The 20,830-nt window shown below is 51.9% G+C and overlaps 1 protein-coding gene across 2 annotated transcripts; it reads right to left on the bottom strand.

Moving 5' to 3' along the window:
- Positions 1 to 5,408: 5,408 nt before the first annotated feature.
- MLLT11 (MLLT11 transcription factor 7 cofactor) lies at positions 5,409 to 9,817 on the bottom strand. 2 transcript variants are annotated; one of them, XM_084823854.1, is made up of 2 exons: positions 9,687 to 9,817; positions 5,409 to 6,564 (listed from the first exon to the last, which is right to left on the bottom strand). In XM_084823854.1, exon 2 carries the CDS (start codon positions 6,556 to 6,558, stop codon positions 6,274 to 6,276), a length of 285 nt encoding a protein of 94 aa, XP_084679980.1. In that variant the 5' UTR covers positions 6,559 to 6,564; positions 9,687 to 9,817; the 3' UTR covers positions 5,409 to 6,273. The 2 variants fall into 2 exon arrangements, with proteins under 2 accessions (XP_084679980.1, XP_084679981.1); XM_084823855.1 differs by lacking the exon at positions 9,687 to 9,817 and adding an exon at positions 7,739 to 7,888.
- Positions 9,818 to 20,830: the final 11,013 nt, after the last annotated feature.

Below are 20,830 nucleotides of genomic sequence, written 5' to 3'. Positions count from 1 at the left end.
CTCCTTCGGCCCAGGGAGGGCAACGGGGCAAAGATGAGAACCCTTCCGCAGCCTCTTGAAAGGCGAGCACGGGGTTGTTTTAAAACTGGCCCTATCCGGGGGGGTTGTTGGCTTTTTGCTTTTTAAGAGAAGCATCCACGTGTTTTGCTCGACTAGACCGTATACATCGACACAGATTTTCAGTGCGGTCCCATGCATGTCTACTCAGACGTTCAGTGGGGTTTACTCCCAGGTAAAGCGCGTATAGGATTGCCGCCTACAAGCAATTAACAAACCGGATCTGAAATCCAGGAAAACCGAACCAAAAAATGCATACATTTCAAAGCGTTGTAAATACATATTTAAAAGAAAGGAACAGAACTACCAAGTAGCCAGAGCATTCCTTTTTAAAAAGCTGACGAACCAAATATATGTTTTCACGTGCCATGTAGAAGGTGTACAGACTTAACAGCTGTCGGATTTCCTTGGGGAGAAAGTTATAATGTTGGCTCCTGGTGCTAGCAGCCGGAAGGCGTTGTGCGGCTAGTCCGTCTTTTCTTCCTTAACAGGTTTCTTTTTCAGTAAGGAAAAAAAATAAGGCAGACGATGCTGTGCGAACACACAGAGGGCTACAAGTTGAAGATCCCAACGTCTCCCCCAGCCCTAAAATGCCAGGAATAAGGCGAGGTGATCACACAATAACAGCCTTGTCATCTGGGGACACCATAAGAAATGGAGGAGGGGAAAACACAGCATCTCCAGCTGGACCCAATGTTTCCATCGGGAGCTTTTCTTGATGAGCCTGCTTAACCCACTGTTGCTAATTCCGCTTTCATTGAAGGATGAAGATCAGATTTTTCGACACTCGGAGCTTTTCCTTTCCTGCCTTTCTGTACTTTCTGCTACATAACGTCTAGGTGACACCGTGGTATAGCTCAATGACACCAGTACTTCATCGGGGACTTGCGGTTGTTCCGTTTTGGCAGAAAATACCGGATTTTCCCCAGCTCCGAAACCCCCGCTGTGAAATTGCTTTTAAAAAACAAGCGAAACTGGAGGGTCACGACATCGTCTAAAGTTCCCATAAAAACCATGAGTGAGGAACGACGAGCTTACAGTAAAAGCCTCATCTAGAAAATGTGACGCGCTTCCAGATAAGGCTTTTATGATGCCGTTACCCTATCCCTCGTTCCCGGAATTTTACAGGGGGTCTAGATGAGACCACCTTCCATCCCGTAACCCTGCAATGTTTTCCCACCACTGCTTCAGTCTTTGTTTTCTTACCATGGAAAAATTGCTAAGGAAGAAAAGATGGGAAGCTGCAGTGTGCCTTTGGGTTGTTAGCGCTAGGATCCCTCCGTCTGGATTCACTCGCAAACCATGTGGCTTGGCAGAGCACATTTTCTTCCATGCATCGGCTCCTCTTCTGCTCTGGGGCTAAGGAGGGGGTTGCCATGGGGCTTGGCAGCTGGGTGAGTGTCAGCTGCACCCCCGTGACCCTCTGCTGTGGTGCTGAGACAGCCACTTCAGGTAATTTGGCGTGCATCAGTGCTCCTACGCAGGGGCGCATGACTGGGAGACACATCTGCAATGCAGCTGTGGCTAGCTGGATTCCTGCATTGAGCGGGAGGTTGGACTCGATAGTCTTGTAGGCCCCTTCCAACCCTACTGTTCTATGAACTCCCCAATCATCGGCTGCACTGAATCAGTGCCATCCCGCGGGGCAGCCGTCATCTGGGAAAGTTCCAAGGCCTTGCGACCCCTGCTCACCGCTCCCTTCCGTGGGGCTGCCAAGAAGGAAAGGGCTGTCCGACCCTTACAACTGAAAGGCCATCTATTTCAGTTCACCCTTCCCCAGCCAGGCATCATCCAGAGGTGTGGGACTACAGCTCCCATCGTCCCCAGCCAGGTGGTTGGGCATGATGGGAGTTGCATCCGACACTTCCGGTGGGCTCTGGCTTGAGGGGAAGGCTGATATTAAAAGACTGTAAGCAAATAAAAACTGGTGCCTCCGCTCTGGGAGGCTCCGGCTCGCCTTCCTCGCTTCTCAGTTTCCGTCAGAAGTTGAGATGTCCCTTCACACTCTTCGATTTTTAGTGTCTTATTTGTTGAGGGTGAAAGAGGAGAGTGCAAAAGCTGGTTTGAAACTCAACATTAAAAAAACTAAGATCATGGCATCTGGCCCCATCACTTCCTGGCATATAGAAGGGGAAGAAATGGAAGCAGTGACAGATTTTACTTTCTTGGGCTCCAAGATCACCGCAGACGGTGACTGTAGCCCTGAAATTAAAAGACGCTTGCTCCTTGGGAGGAAAGCTATGGCCAACCTAGACAGCACAGTAAGAAGCAGAGACATCACCTTGCCGACAAAGGTCCGTCTAATCAAAGCTATGGTTTTCCCAGTAGTAATGTATGGCTGTGAGAGCTGGACTATAAGGAAGGCTGAGCACCGAAGAATTGATGCTTTCGAACTGTGGTGCTGGAGAAGACTCTTACGAGTCCCCTGGACTGCAAGGAGGTCAAATCAGTCCATCCTAAAGGAAATCAACCCTGAGTGCTCATTGGAAGGACAGATAATGAAGCTGAAGCTCCAATATTTTGGCCACCTAATGCGAAGAGAAAACTCCCTGGAAAAGACCCTGATGCTGGGAAAGACTGAAGGCAAAAGGAGAAGGGGACGGCAGAGGATGAGATGGCTAGATAGCATCACGGATGCAATGAATATGAACTTGAGCACGCTCCGGGAGAGAGCGCAGGACAGGAAGGCCTGGCGTGCTATGGTCCATGGGGTCACGAAGAGTCGGACACGACTGAACGACTGAACAACAAATTGTGAGGTCATATATTACACTACTGCTAACTACCTGGGGGAGTCTTGAGAGACAGAAAGTCAGGAGATAGATAGGTGATAGATAGATAGATAGATAGATAGATAGATAGATAGATAGATAGATAGATATAGATAGATAGATGATGGTGATGATAGACAGACAGACAGACGTCAGACAATGGATGGATGGATGGATGGATGGATGGATAGATAGATATAGACAGATGATGATGATGGATGGATGGATGGATAGATAGATGATGGATGGATGGATGGATAGATAGATAGATAGATAGATCTCACTGGAAAAGACCCTGATGCTGGGAAAGACTGAGGGCAAAAGGAGAAGGGGACGGCAGAGGATGAGACAGCTAGATAGCATCACCGATGCAATGAATATGGACTTGAGCACGCTCTGGGAGAGAGCGCAGGACAGGAAGGCCCGGCGTGCTATGGGCCATGGGGTCACGAAGAGTCGGACACGACTGAACGACTGGACAACAACAACAAGATAGATGATAGATGGATGGACGGACGGACGGACGGACAGACAGATAATAGATGGATAATAGATAGAAAGATCTCCTATGATTGTGTGCTTGGCTATACGTTTTGTTAAGCAAATCACCGGCTAAAGGCTCAGGATGGCTGGTAATAGATGTTGCCTTAAATGCAGCAAAAAGCTAGGAAATAGTTGGGAGATTGCTCTGGAATGTCTGAAACGGGAGAAGCAATCGGTTTGGGTCAGGAGACACCCGCTCCGCCTAAAGCAGGGGTGAGCAGCCTGCAGCCCTTAGGCTGATCTCAAAATTCCTCTGCAGGTGATCAGTCCAGGCCTGGGGCAAGAGTGATGTGTCCTTCACCTGGCAGCCGCTGAGCAGAGGAAGGCGGTGTCAGAAAGAGAGAGAGAGAGAGAGAGAGAGAGAGAAAGGAGGTTCCACCCACTTTGGCTCTGGCCCCTTCTACTGCTGGCGCTGGCCCCGCCCACCAGCAGCAGGCAACCCCGGACAGATTGCACGCCCCCCCCAGGGAATGTGTCCCCCGACAGATGAAAGGTTTCCCAGCCCCCTCCCTGATCTAAAGTGAGGTAACAATAGAAGTCGTTTCGGGAGAGTTGGCAAGCGAGGGGGGAAAGTTAGCTGACGGTGGACGCCATCTGGGGGTGCTGGGGGGTCTCCCTGGGCGTCAGATGTCGGGCCGCATCTCTGCTGCTTGCACAGCTGCTTTGCCCGCTTGCTACCACCCCTCTGCTCGATTTGGAGATCGGCAAGCGGACCAAAGGGGACCCAAACGCCCCCTGACGCCTCCTCCCAAAGCAGAAGGAAGCTGAACCCCGGTCAGCGCCACCCCACTCAGGGAAGTGTGGGGAGTTCATATGAGTGGGATCCTGCACAGGGGAGGGCAGCAGGCAGACCGGCCTACGAGGGGATTTTGTTGCTCCGTGGATGTGCAAGGTGGCTCTGCATTCTGCCAGGCAAAGACGTGCCTCTTCACGTGCAGGAGGGCATTTCGCAACCAGGGTCACGTGGAAGCACCGGTCGATTTCTTTGCTTCCCCGCTCTCCTCCTGTCTGTCGAGACTCAGCAGAAGGTCCCTGGAGCCCAGTCAGACCAGCACACACGCCCCCTCCCCTTCAAAAAGCCTCTTGAAAACCAGTAAGCCCCTGTAGGTGATGAGGCCTTCAAAGCTTCTGGAATCTTTGTCCCGTACAGCTTGGAAGGCTGATGCATCAAAGCGAAAGGTCGATTCCTACAACGGATTTCGTCTGAATGGCAACGGGATGCGGCTTGCTGCTGCCCCCTTTCTGTGCCACGCCCGGCATGGCCGTCTCAACTCTCTCTCGCTGGCCCCCTGCCCCAGAACCAGAAGAAACCACATCTGAGACCTTGTGACATTTCCTTGCCCAAGAGCTGTTTTTCAGAGACCGCCCTCGGTCAAACCATCCTCCTCCAAGTTTCAGACTCTCTACATCAGGGGTGTTGAACCTCTTTCACCCCGAGAGCCGAATGCCATTTTGGAGAAGCTCTCGGGGGACCACATTCCAGCAGTGGGCGGGGCCAGAGGCAAAAGGGGCAGGGCCAAAATGCCAGCATATTTTAGCTGAAAGCTCTGCTGCCAGCAATTCATCTGTCGGAGAGGCATTGGAACCTTTTACAATGAGGGCAACTGTGCAAAAATTGGGAAACCCCCAAATGATTGGTGGTTACAGGAAAAGGGGTGGGATGAGAGGAGGCAGGGTGGGGGACCTTGGGGGACCAGACTGGACCCCCAGGAGAGCGCTGAGGTTCAACACCTTTCTATCCTCCCAGTATTTTTGCATTTGAGCTTCCTGGTCTTTTCGCTTTGGGGTTTTAAATCTGTATTTTAAATCTCTGCATTGCTGCCAGGTTTTATTCTGGTTGCACGGTTATATTGTGGTTTTAAGCTTTCATATTTTATGTTGTTTTATGCTGCGCTTTGTGGTTTCAATTTCTGTGAACCGCCCACACAGCTTCGCCTGTTGGGTTGTATAGAGATGAAAGGAATAAAATAAATAAAGCATCCCCCTTATTCGTGATTATTTTCTGATTATCAAGAAATAACCACAACAAACACCATTAAAATATACCGGGGAGGGGGTTCTTTTGCACTTTAATCTTGAGTACATCCAGGAGTGGGCCTTTCAACTGTGCCGTGTATCTTACTTCACGCCTCTGCTGACAATTCTTCGCTCTTCGACTGAAACCCAAAATGGCCCCGTTGCTGCTCTGCCCCCTGTGTTTTCTTCCACTCCTCCCCCCATATTCTTTGCTTATTGGGGGGGAGCTCCCCCCCACCCACCCAACAATGCAAAAGGAGCCAGGGAGGGGAGAACTGGAGGAAACTCATACAATAGCCCCACACATAAACCCCAACCCCACCCACCGTATTTCCCTCCCAGTTTCTCTAAACCTGGCTGTTTTCTGCTGGAAGGGAGCTACAGACAACAGGAGGAGGGGAACAGTCATGGCAGCTGAAAACGGGCTAACTGCCGGCGGGCCAGATTTCACATGCAGGCCGCTAGCTGCAATCCACCCAATCCGTTCCACGCGCACACAAGAGGGGACAGCCCGCCGGGACATTTGGCAGCCGGGGGAAACGCTTTGTTTATTTCTGGCACCCTCCGGCTCCTTTACGGAACCTGGGTGGGCGTGCCAGGCCGAAATCTTTGCGGCACCCCTCTCCGATTGACAACAGACGCTCACGCCAAGCGGGGACGGCAAGCTCGCTTGAAGAGACAGCACAACACTTGCGAACGAGCGGACACACGGGCACAGGGCAACTACAGGACCACAGAGACCCCTCGGGAGCCTTCGCAGTGAGCATCGCCAGGGTGCTCGAAAAGAAAATGCCAAGACAGATAATGGGTTGGGGAGAAGGGAGGGGGACAGACAGAGAGGAACTGTCTTCTCACTGTCGCACTGACGGACAGAGGCTCCGCGGCATCAGATGAGGTCGAAATCTATGGCGCTGATGCTGGCAATGGGAGCCCTCCAGAAATTGAAGCTGTTGAACTGGACCAGGCTCCGGTCTTCGTCGCCGTCTTCTCCACCAGAGACACCGCTGCTCTGTTTCTTCCGGCCCGTGGCCAGGCTCCCATAGCCCCCCTTCGGCTTGTACACAGCCATGTCAGCCAGCCCCAGGCATTCCAGCTCGGACAGGTCCAGTTCCGGGATGGGCATCCGCCAGTAAAGGAAGGAATCGTACTGGGAGTTCGCGGTGTCCCTCATTGCTCGCTGCGAACGAAGACGGGGGCTCTGTTAGAAGCACGCTAAGCAGGGCCAGCGCTGCTGCCTGCAAAGGCCAAAGGCCTTTCTCCCCCCCGCTCCGTCCTCTATCCCTCCGCTGAAATCTGTGCTATTGTTTAATTCTGAAAAACGTATTGTGAAATGGGTATATTCAAACCTAAGTAGCTATGATTCCCCCCCCCCCCTTTTCTTCTTCTTTTTGCTCGGTTTGGTTTTTGCTTTGCTGAAATTTCTGCCGAAATCTGTGCCGCCCGGCCGTGTTCAGAGCGGCCACCTTCAGCCGGGCGCCCTCCAGAGGTGTTGGACTTCAACTCCCATCAGCAGTACATGTCTGGGGCTGATGGGAGCGGTAGTCCAAGACATCCGGACAGCCCTGGGGTGGGGAAGGCTGGCTTCGAGAGCCAGATTTTTGTCCGGCTGGCTGGGGGAGCCTACCTCAAGGGGTTGTTGTGAGGATGGAGTGGGGAAGGGGGCGCACGTACATCACCCTCAGCTCCTCAGGAACGGCGGGAGATGCAGGTGTAATAAATAGATAAACCTCTCGTGCCGGCTCCGGGCTTTGGAGGTCCCTGGGCAAGACCCCCGCATGGGTCCCCTCCCTCACCGAGTCCGCCTTCTAGCCGCCACTGTCACCAGCCGCTCTTGCTCGTCCTCCTCTTCCTCCTCATGGCTCCCACTTGCTTCCTTGGCAGGCAGAGAGCCAGGGGGCACGGAGGCCGCGGTGCCTCCTCCTCACCACCACCGCCGTTGTCTGGGCAGAGCGAGAGGCCGGTGAATACCCAGGCCGCAGTGGGGAAGAGGAGGAGCGACTCCGGGGGGCTCCTGTCAGTGGGCCCTGCGGGGGGGGGGGCTTGGCTGGTGCCCAACCATGCCGACTCTTGACGCCGGCCCTCAGGTCAATGGGACAGCCCTCCATCGGCTAGATCTCAGTCCTCGCTCCTCCATTCTGAAAAATTAAAATCCGGGAAGGGTGCCTTTCCCCCTCTCCAAGATGCTTGGTTCCAAACTAGTACGTTAGAGGATCTGGGCTCATTTTTCCTCCTCCTCCTTCTCTTCTGCTCCTCCCTGGCCACCCACAGTCCTCTGTCCCCACTTGCCACCCCACCCACTTGCCTTTGCGTTCAGCACGCAAGCTGCATGGGGTCCCGTCAGGCACTCCCACCTGGGCAGATGATGAACCGAGCTTCAGTGCCCACAGAGACACAGGCCTCCCTCCCTCTGACCCCTGCCGCTCAAGCAGGACGCCGGCTTTCCTGGGGCACACTGGATGTCTCCAGCTGTCGTTCTCTTGGCCCGGCTCCCACCGCCATCCTTCTTCTTCTTCCTACTTCTCTGCCTACAGAGAAATGCCGCCCCATCCCCCGTCTCAGCAACCCAACTCTTCGCTTTGCAACAGAGACCAGCTCTGCATCTTAAAAACCTAAGCCAGCCTTCCCTGAGCGGGGATGATGGGGCTACAGTTCCCATCATCCCCAGGCAGCACGGCCAATCGGTTTATTTGGAGGCCGCGTTCCCCGATCAGAGCGGCTCACAGCATCAACCATTTGCGCCGATAAAATAAGAGAAACGTTCCTAAATCGTGGCGGGTTACACAAATCATGGCAAGGTTTAAATGACCATACACAGGAAAACATCTCGCATGAACAAATACGCACCAGGGTGAAACCATCCAATCGTACTTATACTAAAGTCAAACGGAGGAAAGACAAAAAACAGGGGGAGAAAATGACCACTGGGGAAGCCAAATTCCCAGCCAGGCATCCTCTGGATGTGTGGGGACTACAACTACCACCATCCCCAGCCAGCAGGGCCAAGCCCCAGCTGGGGCCCCTCCCAAATATGTGGGACTACAATTCCTATTGTTCCCAGCCAGCAGGGCCAAGCCCCAACTGGGCAGCCTCCGGCCACGTCAAGGACAATTCCCATGATCCGCTGATGGTGATTGTAGTCCCACACCTTTGGGGAGGGGGCACCTGGTTGAGGAAAGCTGACGTAAGCCCTCTCTTCCAGGTCTTCCTTGGGGGAGATGTCTCCTGGTCACCGATGGATGCCGAAATAGGCGCTCTCTGCCTGACGCCTTAGGAGGAAATTAGGTCACGTTTAAATTTATATAGTGGACACGCAAGCTGGAGGAGGTCAGGCTACAAAAGACCTCTTGTGGCATGTGTGAGATGAAATCGACATCTGTGTTTTTAAAATAGCATCCTCCTCACTGTGGACGCGGAGATATTTATGGACACACACACACACATAAGCGTTTGTGCATCCACATTTCCGGAGAATTTGTTCCCCTCCAGAATGAGTGGCAAAATTAACATTGGTTTTAGTTGGGGGGGGGGGAGCTGCTTAATGTATAGGTGTAGCAGAGGTGGGAGGGAAAGGAGCTTAACGGCTCAATCCTATCCATGTCTACTCAGAAGTAAGACCCGCTGTGATCAATGGGACTTACTCCCATGTAAGTGTGTATAGGTTTGCAGCCTTATTTTTTTTTAAAAAACCCTTCAATTAAAAAAAGAACAAACTATGGATTTGGGGGGAGATATATAGATATAGATATATAGATATATATCATCCCCAAAAGAGAAGGGATGTCCATAAATAGTCCTTTTTAAAATATATTTTTTAATTATATATATATATATATATATATATATATATATATATATATATATAATTTGTCACTGTTGGTCTCCATTTAATGTCGCAGCTGCTGATGAAGGCAGAAGCCAAAACGTTATCTTTTGAAATTACTCTGTGGTCACTCTATCTGTCTTTCATATATTTCTTAGCTGCCTTTGGAGACTGTACCCTTGAACCACCTGCTAATTTTTAAACATGGGTTGAGCAGGGGGTGCAGCACATATCTGTGAAGAGGTTTCAAGCAGCGCTTTAAAACAAGAGAAGGCTTTATTCACGCTGTTCTGACATGGAACATCTGATTTATAATGACCTCTACCAGCGACCACCCTCCTTTGGAAATGACAAGAGGAAGGATGGAGACGCTGATGAGAATTACACACACACACCCCTCTTCTCCAGGGCCCACAAAATAATCCTGCAGTCTTGTTTCACAACCCTTAAAAAAAAAAAAAATTCTCCCAGTTTCTTACCTTCCAAAGAGAGAAGGATCCGAAACCCGCTTGCGGCTGACACAATGGAGAAGATGATCGCCTTTGTGCAGAAGGGGTAGGACTGGTCCAGAGGTGTACAGATGGTCTGCTCCGTTTTCTTCCCTGCTTTTGTCTAGAAGGGTGTGTGCGTTTTGCACACACTCTTCCTCCTTGCTGCAATGCAGCCCCTCCTGAACAGACAGTTTAATTACCCTCGTGCGAGGGCTTCTAGGCAGATGAATCAGCTACAAGAACTATTTTCTATTTTCAGTCAGAGAAGAAGCACATCATGTTGAAACGATGGCGATTTTGTTCAATGCGTACTGAGTGTGTGTATATATATATACACACACACACACACAGATACATATATAGAGATCCAATCTGTATTTTGCAGGAGGTGGAATGATATCCCCGCCTCGAGGGGTGGGGAAGGGGTTTAAAATTCAATTATGAGATAATTGCTAAATTATTAACTTCCAGGCTGGGAAACAGAGGATGATTAGGGGGTGGAGTTGGAGACAGTGAAAAGATGTACAAGAAAACAATGGCCGCTGTAAGAAAAATGCTGAAATCCATATCGTGGAATCCTTTTATTAGGCCAGTTCTCAAAGATCGCCAAAACCTTGCTGGATTTCGAGATCTCGAGCTCTCTTCCTCAGGCAAGGGAGTGGGGAGTAACTTTTTGCATGAGGAAGAGATCTGGAGATCTCCCAAGCTGGCACAGTTTGGGGGATCTTTAAGTTAGTGAGAAGAAGGGCTGGGTGGGAAATGTTCTCTCCCCCCCTCGCCCCTGCTGCCCCCATAATACAACTATGGGGGTCATCCAGGGAAATTGACAGGAGCTTGGTTCAAGGCAGGCCAAGGAAACAAGTCCTTCACACGATACAGGGATAACCTGTGGAATTCCTTGCCACAGGATGTGATGGTGGCCGCTGGCTTAGATGGCTGGAAGAGGGCAGGGCCGTGCCGAGGGTCGGCATGGTCGGACACCAGCCAGCGCCCCACATCCCAGCAGGTGGATTGGTGCAGACTGTGGGCCACGTACTGCTGCGTTGTTCCTTTTATCATGATTTTCGGCATGTTTTCATTACTCCAGTTTTACAAGGAATACCTGGGAGATCTGATGTGTCCTATGCAGATTACCTGCTGGCTGACCAGAATTCTCTGGTAACCTCTACGGTGGCCTGATTCTGCGCTGCTGCAGCTGTTTGTCGGCACGGATGATGTCAGTTGTTTGATCATGTTTTAGTTTGTCAAATATTTTTCTATTATGAGGGGTCAGGCGCAATTCTTATTTATTTGCGTTTTAACTCATTCTTATTGCTCTGATATTATTGTATCTATACTGCTACTTTACTTTGCTGGTCTTGTGACCGTAATAAACTATTACTTGCTTCCCAGCAGGGGCTCACTGACCAGAGCCCCCTGGAGTCACTCCTTCTCTTCCCCATTGCAACCTGTGCACCTGTCTCTCGCTCTGGCCCAGACAACGGAGGCCGTGGCCTGCTGGCTCCACGGATCTCTGCCCTTCAAGCAAGCAAGTGGGAGCCACGAGGAGGAAGAAGCTGAGCAGCAAGGGCAGCTGGTGACCATGGTCCCAAGGCCTGATCTGAAGGCACGGGAGGCAGCCCCCGGGCTGAAGCTGAGCAGGTCTGGGTCTGGCCAGTGCTTGGAGGGGCCACCACCAGGGAGCCACGTGTCGCCGCCTTGAGTTCCACGATGGGAGAAAGGTGGGATATAAGTGTAATAAATACATAAATCAGGCGGGCTCAGTGAGTGGGGGGGTCTTGCCCAAGAGCCCCCCAAACCCTGGGCCTGGCACGGGAAGAGGGGATGGGAGAAATTCGAGGAGGTGAATATACGGAAGCGCCACATTCAGAGGCAACACACCACCGGATTCCAGTTGCTGGATGCGACAGCAGGACTCCTAGATCGGTTCGCCTAATTTCCCCCTTGCTTTCCAGAAAGAGAACATGGCTTCAGAGGTGGTCCCGAAGACGCTGCGATGACGGCGTCCGCCACAACCGGACCCAGAGGGTGTGGGAAATCTTGACGTTTTCTTGCTACAGCTTGGCACACCCCTTGCTCACGCCCTGCGCGAGATGAAAGCCACGCCAGCGGATGGAACGGGGGGTGGGGGTGGAGGAGGGGGACCGTTTGCTTCTTCCCGCCCCCCGCCCCCCGCCCCCCACCCCACCCATGAATCTCCTTTCTGCATTCCTGGATCGCCCACTCAAGCAAAGAGCTGCCCATTCGAATCCGATTCCAGTGCACGGGCAGGCGGCATGCCACCGCCAACCTTGCCTGACCTGGCATGCCCCCCTCTAGAGTCATTGAAATACAACTCCCATCGCTCCCAGCTGGTGTGCTGGGTGGGGCTGGTGTGGGCTGCAGTTCAACACGTCTGGGGGCCCATCAGGTCAGGGAAGGCTTGAACGCTATGCCAAAACTCATATTTTGGAAACCGTCCCCACAGGTCCTTCTCCGGTTTCCCCCCTGGCCCAGGGGCATGTTGGATGGCAACTGAAGCGAGGGGCCTTTTCAGTGGTGGCACCCCAGCTTCTGACCCCTCTCCCCAGAGAGGCTCACCTCGTGCCCATCCCAGTGTCTTTCTGGCAGTTTCGCACATTGGGGCAAAAAAATCCCAACTTCAAGTACAGCCTGATGGGAGCTGAGCTAGTGTTGATCAAACCAGGAAAGAGATCTCGGGGTTGTGGTGGACAGCTCGATGAAGATGTCGCCCCAGTGGGCGGCCGCTGTGAAAAAGGCAAACTCCATGTTAGGCATAATTAGAAAAGGGATTGCGAATAAAACGGCCAACATCATACTGCCCCTATACAAATCTATGGTGCGACCACACTTGGAATACTGTGTCCAGTTCTGGTCACTACATCTCAAAAAAGATTGTAGCACTGGAAAAAGTGCTGAAAAGGGCAACTAAAATGATCAAGGGGCTGGAGCATCTCCCCTACGAGGGAAGGTTACAACAGCTGGGATTGTTTAGCGTGGAAAAAAGGAGGGTCAGGGGAGACAGGAGAGAGGTCTACCAAATTATGCCTGATGTGGAGAATGTGGATATGGAGACGTTTTTCTCCCTCTCTCAAAAGACTAGAACCCAAAGGGGTCATCCCATGAAGCTGATTGGTGGGAGACTCAGGACAGATAAATGGAAGGACTCCACATAGTGCAGAGTTAAGCTATGGAACTCGCTACCACAGGATGTAGTGATGGCCACCAATTTGGATGGCTTTAAAGGGGGGCTAGACAAATTCCTGGAGGAGAAAGCTATCAACGGCTACTAGTCCTGACGGCTATGTGCTACCTCCAGTGCCAGAGGCAGTGAGCCTATGTGCATCAGTTGCTGGGAAACATGGGTGGGAGGGTGCTGTTGCGCTCACGCCCTTCTTGTGGGTTCCTGGTCGACAGCTGGCTGGCCACCATGTGAACAGAATGCTGGACTGGTTGGACCCTTGGGCAGATCCAGCAGGGCTCTTCTGATGTTCTGGTGGCACCTGGTAAAGTCACTTTCATTTGATTTTCCCAGGCTTTACAATATTTCTATTCTGCCTTGGAATTGAAATCATAGAGGACTGGAATCATAGAATAGCAGAGTCATAGAAAGGGCTCCTCGGAGGGCATCCAGCCCACCCCACAGCTTGATTCAGGAAATCCAGAAGTGCTAGAACATCCCCAACAGACGTCTGCCTGAAGCCGTCCAGCGAGGGAGAGTGCATGACCACCCCACTAGATACCTGGATCCATTGTCGAACTGCTCTTGTCATCAAGGTGTTTCTCCTAATGGTCAACCAAAATCTCCCCTCCTGTCGCTTGAGCCCATCAGACCTAATCCTTGCACTCTGGGGCGGCAGAGACAAGTCTTTTGCCCTTCAGGGATTTGAAGGGGGCTTTCATGTCCAGCCACCCCGTTCAGTCTTCTCATCTCTAGGCTCAGCATACCCAGTTCCTTCAACCTGGCCTCATAGGACAGGGCTGCCAAACCTACGCCATGTTGGAGCAGCTCTCAGGGGCCGCATTCCAGTGGGGGCGGGGCCAAGGGCAAAGGGGGCAGGGCCAAAACGCCCTGTTTAACGCTGCTTTGGCAGATTTGCTAGGGGAAGGGCTGATGCAGCTTATTTTTATTTAGTGTTTTTCAGCGTGTTTTTAAATATTTTATTCCAAGCTGCCCTGCTAAGTGGCTGAACAGCAGGGTCTGAATATAAACAAGAAAGGGGAAGAGATACGTCAGGCCTTGGGTTGCAATTTGTTTTTTCAGCACACTTCTTCTAGCGGACGTGAAAGGGTTTTCTTTTTAAAACAACCAAACAAACGTGACCTTTAGAGGGTGCTGAAGGCCTGTTTAATTTCATGACAGCGACCGACTCTAGCTCCCGCCCAGGGATTTGAAGATCTTCTCCAGTCCAAACTGGAGCATCCCTTGGCTTTGGGGACATGTGCCCTGACTTTCTCCTTCTCCTCCTTTTCAGGGCCGCCTTCTCTTCCTCGATGGTTGGACTCGATGGTCTTCTAGGCCCCTGCCAACCCCACTCTTCTATGATTCTATGATTCCCTCCTGCCGCAGAGCATCCAGCCTCTTTCTTCGGCAGCACCTACTCCATTTTGCCACGGTGCCACGGTTTGTTTGTTTATTTATTATTTTAGTACATTTATATCCCGCCTTTTCTCCTCCTTAAGGAACTCAAGGTGGCGTACGTAACCCTCCTCTCCATTTTAGCCTCACAACAACAACCCTGTGAGGTAGGTTGGGCTGAGAGTCTGTGACTGGCCCAAAAACACCCAGTGAGCTTTATGGTCAAGTGGGGACTCGAACCCAGGTCTCCCGACTCCCAGTCTGGGACGGAACAACAACAAGATCAACATTGACAGATGTGCTTCCCTAAGCGGCAGTGTGTCCTGTACAATGCCCCGAACTTTGCCAAGTCTCCCTTCCTGCTTAGCTACTGTTTATAGAAGACTTCTTGGGAGGAACATCTGGGGCGGGATTGGGGGCGTTGCTGCCGCCCCTGAACATCTGCCACTCGAGGTCGCCGCCTCACGCTACCTAGTACAGGGCTGAGGAACCACAGGCCCAGGTCCTGGGGCCCCAATCCGGCCCCCTGGGATCCCCAGCAGGCCACACACCCTCCCCCCCAGCCACGGACTGGTGCTTTCCCAGATTCTGCGCAGTTTTTCCAAAAAGCCTCCCCTAAGGCTGAGTCCCTGGCAGGAAGAACTTTCGGCTAAACAGATGCTGGTCTGTTTTGTGTTCTGACCCATCCCCTTTTGCCTTTGACGGCCGGCCCACAACTGGCGTGGCCCCCTCCCTGAAGTCTTCTCCGAAATTTAATTCGGCTCAAAGTGGTTCCCGCACCTCAGGAGGGTGAGGAGAGGAGGGCTTGGGTGGTGACCCTGCCAGAGCCGGAGCATTACAGCTGGGCAAGAGAGTTGCTGTTCTCGTCTCTGGCCCCGGGGGCCTTCCAGGGCAGCCCCTCCACTGCAGCAACAGTGCAGCCCAGCGGGCCTGCCGCCATCTGAGCTGAGCAAGCCTCCGATCGCATGTCCCAGAATCCTTTGCAGCAGGCAGAGGTTCCACGGGGGAAGCGGAAAGGGGCTCGCCGGGCAAAGGAATGGATGCCAGAAAAGACTTCCTCAAGCGTGAAAATTTGGGAGCGGGCGCTTTAGTACTGCGACAATACGTGTGTGCGCGTGTGCGTGCGTGCGTGGAAGGGGCAGGAGGGCGAAGGGAGTCTCCTTTTTCCAAACAGAATTAATTCAGCGTCTGCCATGGCTTTGTGATGGGGCAGCATTTGCCCGGCAAGAAGACTCCCCAAGCCTGGGAGTATTTTTTTTCAAGTCTCAGCAGAAACTCTCCATGAATTCTTGTCCCCGGTGCTTTCCAAAGAGATGTTCAAGTAGTTTCCTGGTCCGGCTGGCTGAATTCAGAATCCCAGTAGCGTCTGAGAATATAGATCCGTGAAGCGTGTGGAAGAGCCATTAAGAAAGGAGGGTGCTTTTCGGGTTTGGGAGGGGTCTCCCGGAAGGACTTAACTGAGCTTCAAGCAGGGCCGGCGTCCAGGTTGGCATGGTCAGGCACCTGCCAAGGGCCCACCCCCCAGCAGGGGCCCCCTGGAGCTCCTCTTCCTTTTCCCCACCGCAACCTGCTTTCTCACCTGACTCTCGCTCCGGCCCAGACAATGGCGGTGGTGAGGAGGAGCAGCAGTGTGTCCTGTGCGCCTGGAGAGCGGCCCTCGCTTATTTCAACGCGAATGTGTGCCGCCATCTTGAAATCCACGTAACTCGACTGCTGCCCTCATATTATTTCCGGAGACAGTTCTTTCTTAAGAACATAGGAAGCTGCCTGGTACCGAGTCAGAGCCTCGGTCCCTCTAACCCAGGATCGCTAACACTGACTGGCAGCAATGGGCCTTTCCCTAAAAATAAAGATTCTAGTCCTCATGGTTCGGAATACAGGGGTGCTTTAAAGAGGAACATAGGAAGTTGCCGTACACCGAGTCAGACCCTGGGTCCATGTAGCCCAGGATTGACGACACTGACTGGCAGCAGCGGCTCTCCGGGGTTTCAGGCAGGATTCCTTCCTAAACCTAGCCGGAAATGCCAGAGATCGAACCTGGGACTTTCTGCAGGCCAAGCATGTGCTCTACTAAGCAACCCATGGCCTCTTGCCCTCTATACACACACACACACACACACACACACATACACTGTTCCCTTTGTGTCTCCCCCACACGCTGTCCGGTTGTTTTCCTAACAATGTGTTCTGACACGTGTCGCCAGTCTTTCGGACGACCTGCCAGAGCTGTTTTGCGGGTGTGCCACATGATATGGATCGGGGTCCTCTCTGCACTTCTGCTTCCTGTTCAGTTGCACTCTTTCTCTCTCTCTGCATTAATCGCAACTCCGAAGCTCCGACCAGTGATACAGCTAGGTGATTTTGGACCCTGGACTTCGGGTGCAAACCTATGCGTGTCTAGACAGAAAGAAGCCCTACCACTCCCAGCATGGCTACTTGGGAATGCTGGGAGCTGCGGGACGTCTTTCTGTCTAAGCATGCATAGGATTGTGCCCAGAGGGAGCGATGCTATGGTCCCTGGGCGAGTGTCCCAGGGGCTATAGGGTTGTGGAGTCCCCCTTTTGAGGTTGGAGGCAGCGCTCTGACCTTGGAAGAGGGAGTCAGAGATCTGCCCCCACCCCAACCCCTTGCAGCTGGCGCAGAAAGAAACGCACTGGCTGCCCTCCACGATCAAAAAAGCAACCTCGGAGGAGAAGGAAAGGGGGCGTTCCGGTGAGTGGGGAGGGGAGGGTCGGAGACCGGAGAGACCAGGATATGATTTATCCTGAGCCTCTTCCAGCCTCTCCCCAACCCTCCGAGCCCCCCTTGCTAGATGGGCTGAAAAACCCATCTAGTCATATCTGCAAGACTGAAGGCAGGGGAGGCAGAGATCGCCCCTGCCGCTCCGTACTGGAACATCGGTCGCCTCTGAGTTCAGGGGCTTCCAACCACCCAGGGTACAGTCAATAGGATGGTGCCCTTCATGAAGTTATGAATTTAACTTTTAAATTCTTTTAAATTGAATTTAATGGACCCTTTAGACAGCCATGTGCATTATTTCCGTCGTGAAGCCCACACTAAACTTTTCGCCGCCCCAGAGCTGCCACTCCATGCTTTACAACTAACTTTTCTGGCTCTGATCCTGGAGGTAGCACATAGCCTTGAGGACTAGCAGCCATGGATCGCCTTCTCCAGAAATTTGTCCAACCCCCTTTTAAAGCCATCCAAATTGGTGGCCATCACTACATCTTGTGGTAGCGAATTCCATAGTTCGACTATGCACCGTGTTGAGAAGTCCTTCCTTTAATCTGTCTTGAAGTTCCCACCACTCAGCTTCATGGGATGACCCGCTTGGTTTCTAGTATTATGAGAGAGGGAGAAAAAAAATCTCTTTCTCCACTTTCTCCACACCAGGCGTAACTTTGTACCCCTCTGTCTGTGGCTTTGTAATGTCTAACCTCCTCTGGTCGGAATGCTCATTGGCATAACAAATGCCTCTCTGGATTCCTTCCCTTCTGCATGAGCGACGCTCAGCCCTTCGCACGAACGAAGCAGAAGAGAGACCTAGAGGACTCGTCCATTGCAAACGCGTTTGGGTTTACGGAACCGCAAAATGAACTCCATGGGACCGCGAGCGACAGCAGGGAAACCGAGAGCTATCTCGTTTTATTATGCTTTTCTTTTATTTGCAGCTTAGCAGGGGAAAGAAGGAGATGGGGTGGAGGAGAAGAAACACCGCAAGATGAAAAAGTAGCTGAAAGGGACTCTTCAGTCTTTCCACAGCACCACCAGGGTTCTGTGCGTGCTATTAATTATGGTGACGGGGTTATTTAAAAGGGGGACAAAGGGTCCCTTGTGAAGGATTCCATGGCTTGAAGCAATACGAAATGGGGTGGAAAAGAAATAGGGGCTTTTGTGGGTCCAAACGAGAGGCCCCCATTCAGCTCTGTCGGCTCAGCCTCACAAAAAGTCACGCTGGTGGAGGTTTGCCATTATTAATTCTTCTGGTAGCTTTCGTTCTTCCCACTCCCTTCACACGCATAAGAATGTTCCCTTTGGGGAACAAAGTCTCCCTCTGGATTTGCGCTGAGATTATCTGGACGAGGTGGAGGCGGTGGTGTTTTGTGCGAAAAACAAAAATTCGGAATAGCTGCCAAAAGGGGCTGATGGCAATATCACGGCAGGTTGCCCCGAGGCACACCTGTTCCCCCTCCTAGTAGAAATGCCTCTCCGTCTGAGGCGAAAGCAGAAGACCGCAGAGTCCTGTGGCACCTAACTTTCTGACAGCATAAGTTTTCATGGACTACCTCGCAGGGTTGCTTTTAAGGCAAAGAGGTGGATGAGAGAATAATGTACAACACCCGAAAGGAGCAGGGGATAGCAATGAAATGAATTAAATTAAAAGGCACGCAGCACCAGCTTGCGAATGGAAGCTGTTGATGGTGAGAAGTTGCTTTGGAAATACCTCTCTACATGGTTAACAAGATTTGGGGGGTTAATTTGGGGCGGGGGGGTGGGATGTTCAAAGGAGATGTGTGTTGAATTCCGTCAGCTGACCTCACATGGCCAGTCCTGGCCCACCAAACCTTCTCAAACAAAAACCTATTCAGACCACCATATATGCCAAAGGCAGGCCTGAATAGAAGCATCTTTGCCTGCTGGTAGAAGGACAACAGAGAGGGACCAACCTAGGTTACCTTGGCAGGGAGTTCCAGAACCTGGAGCGGCCCCCGAGAAGGCCCTGTCTCATGTTCCCACCAAACATGCCTCCAGGGGTACAAATTTATGCCTGGTGTGGAGAAAGTGGATAAGGAGACATTTCTGCCCCTCTCTCATAATACCCAATGGGGTCACCCCATGAAGCTGATTGGTGGGAGATTCAGGGCAACTAAAAGGAAGGACTTCTTCACACAACACGGAGTTAAACTATGGAACTCACTGCCACAGGATGTAGTGACGGCCACCAACTTGGATGGCTTTCAAAGGGGGCTGGACAAATTCCTGGAGAAGGCGATCCATGGCTGCTAGTCCTCATGGCTCTGTGCAACCTCCAGTATGGGAGGCAGTGAGCCTACGTACTCCAGTTGCTGGGGAACATGGGCGGGAGGGTGCTGTCGCACTCATGCCCTGCTTGTGGGTTTCCCGTGGCCATCTGGTTGGCCACTGTGTGAACAGAATGTTGGACTAGATGGACCCTTGGTCTGCTCCAGCAGGGCTCCTCTTAACGGTGGTGAGACCGAGAGAAGGGCCTCCCCCAAAGATCTTAAAACATGGGCAGGCTCGGATGGGAGAAGGCGGTCTTTCTGGTAGCCTGGCCCCTAGTCGTAGAGGGCTTTTTATAGGTCGTAACCTGGAGAGCTAGTGTGGTGTAGTGGTTAGAGCGTTGGACTGCCATGCGGGAGACCTCACCGGGTGAAGCTCACTGGGTGATCTTGGGCCAGTTCCTTCCTGACTCTCAGCCTAAGCTACCTCACAGGGTTGCTGTGAGGATAAAACGGAGCGAAGGAGGACCATGTAAGCCGCCTTGGGTTCCTTGCAAGAGGAGGGAAAGGTGGGATATAAATTTAATAAGAAAAACAAAAACAAATAACCAGCATTTTGAATTGTACCCAGAGACAAACCTGTGCAGCTGTTGTGACAAGGGAGACACGTGTTCCCTGTAACTAGTCTCCGGTCAACAGTCAAAATGACAACCTGCAGCCCAGCTTTGGTGGCACTTGCCAGTGGCTCGTGGAACTCCCTGCCACGGGGACACAAGATCCCACAACCTCCCTTGAACTGCGCTGGCAGCGACGCTCCCCACTTGCATAAAAGACTTGGGAGACGTCCCTCGGAAAGCCCCAGAGCTCTCTTGCCGTTCTTCTCTTGCCGCTCTCCACTTCTTTAATTTCATTAATCTTTCAACAGCCAGTGCCTTTTGGTGGGAGATAAATGACAGAGCAGCTGTTTTTTATGCTTACATAATCTCATCCGAGTTCTTTTCTGTCTCTCTCGTTTGCCCCTTTTCTCCTCCTTGCCGCTGGCAAATGCTCCTGCTGGTGATATCAGCCTTCTCCAACCAGGTTGCCCCTGAGATGTGTGGGACTACAACTCCATCACCCCCAGCCTCTGGTAATCCCACCATAAGGGTGTGAAAGCAATAGCCCTCCTCTGCTGTCCTTCCACGGCAACTGGAATTCAGGGGTGGACTGCTTCTGAACACAGAAGCTCTATTTAGCTATGAGCTGCTCCCTGAATTTGTCTTATCCCCTTGAATGTTGTCTAACTGTACTTCTGAAATGTTTTTCATATTGCTTTATTCTCCTAGACAGTGAGCTGCTTTGAAAATTCATTGGACTCTAAGGCGGGTGAGAAATTTCTTAAATAAATAAGTTGAAATAAAAAAAATTCCTCCAGTGGCCTGCATCTGGGCATGTGCAGAGTGTTTCCCCTCAAAGAAGGGATGGAAATAATCTAAAGGCAACGCTTTGGGGCCTATGCAGAGCAACTTTCTTTTGGAAAAGGAATCCGTTACCTCCCCCTGCCCCAGCCAGGACATTTTAAAAAGATGTAAGGACAAGTTACCTCTGAGCAT

Source organism: Heloderma suspectum, chromosome 17 (assembly GCF_057233095.1).
Source record: "Heloderma suspectum isolate Gila_16-S chromosome 17, 16-S_ref, whole genome shotgun sequence".
Taxonomy (NCBI): Eukaryota; Metazoa; Chordata; class Lepidosauria; order Squamata; family Helodermatidae; genus Heloderma; species Heloderma suspectum.
This window is presented reverse-complemented; position numbering and strand designations above follow the sequence as displayed.

Coding starts and splice junctions, on each gene's coding strand:
- MLLT11 (XM_084823854.1), bottom strand. CDS start 6,558: ATGAGGGACACCGCGAACTCCCAGTACGATTCCTTCCTTTACTGGCGG.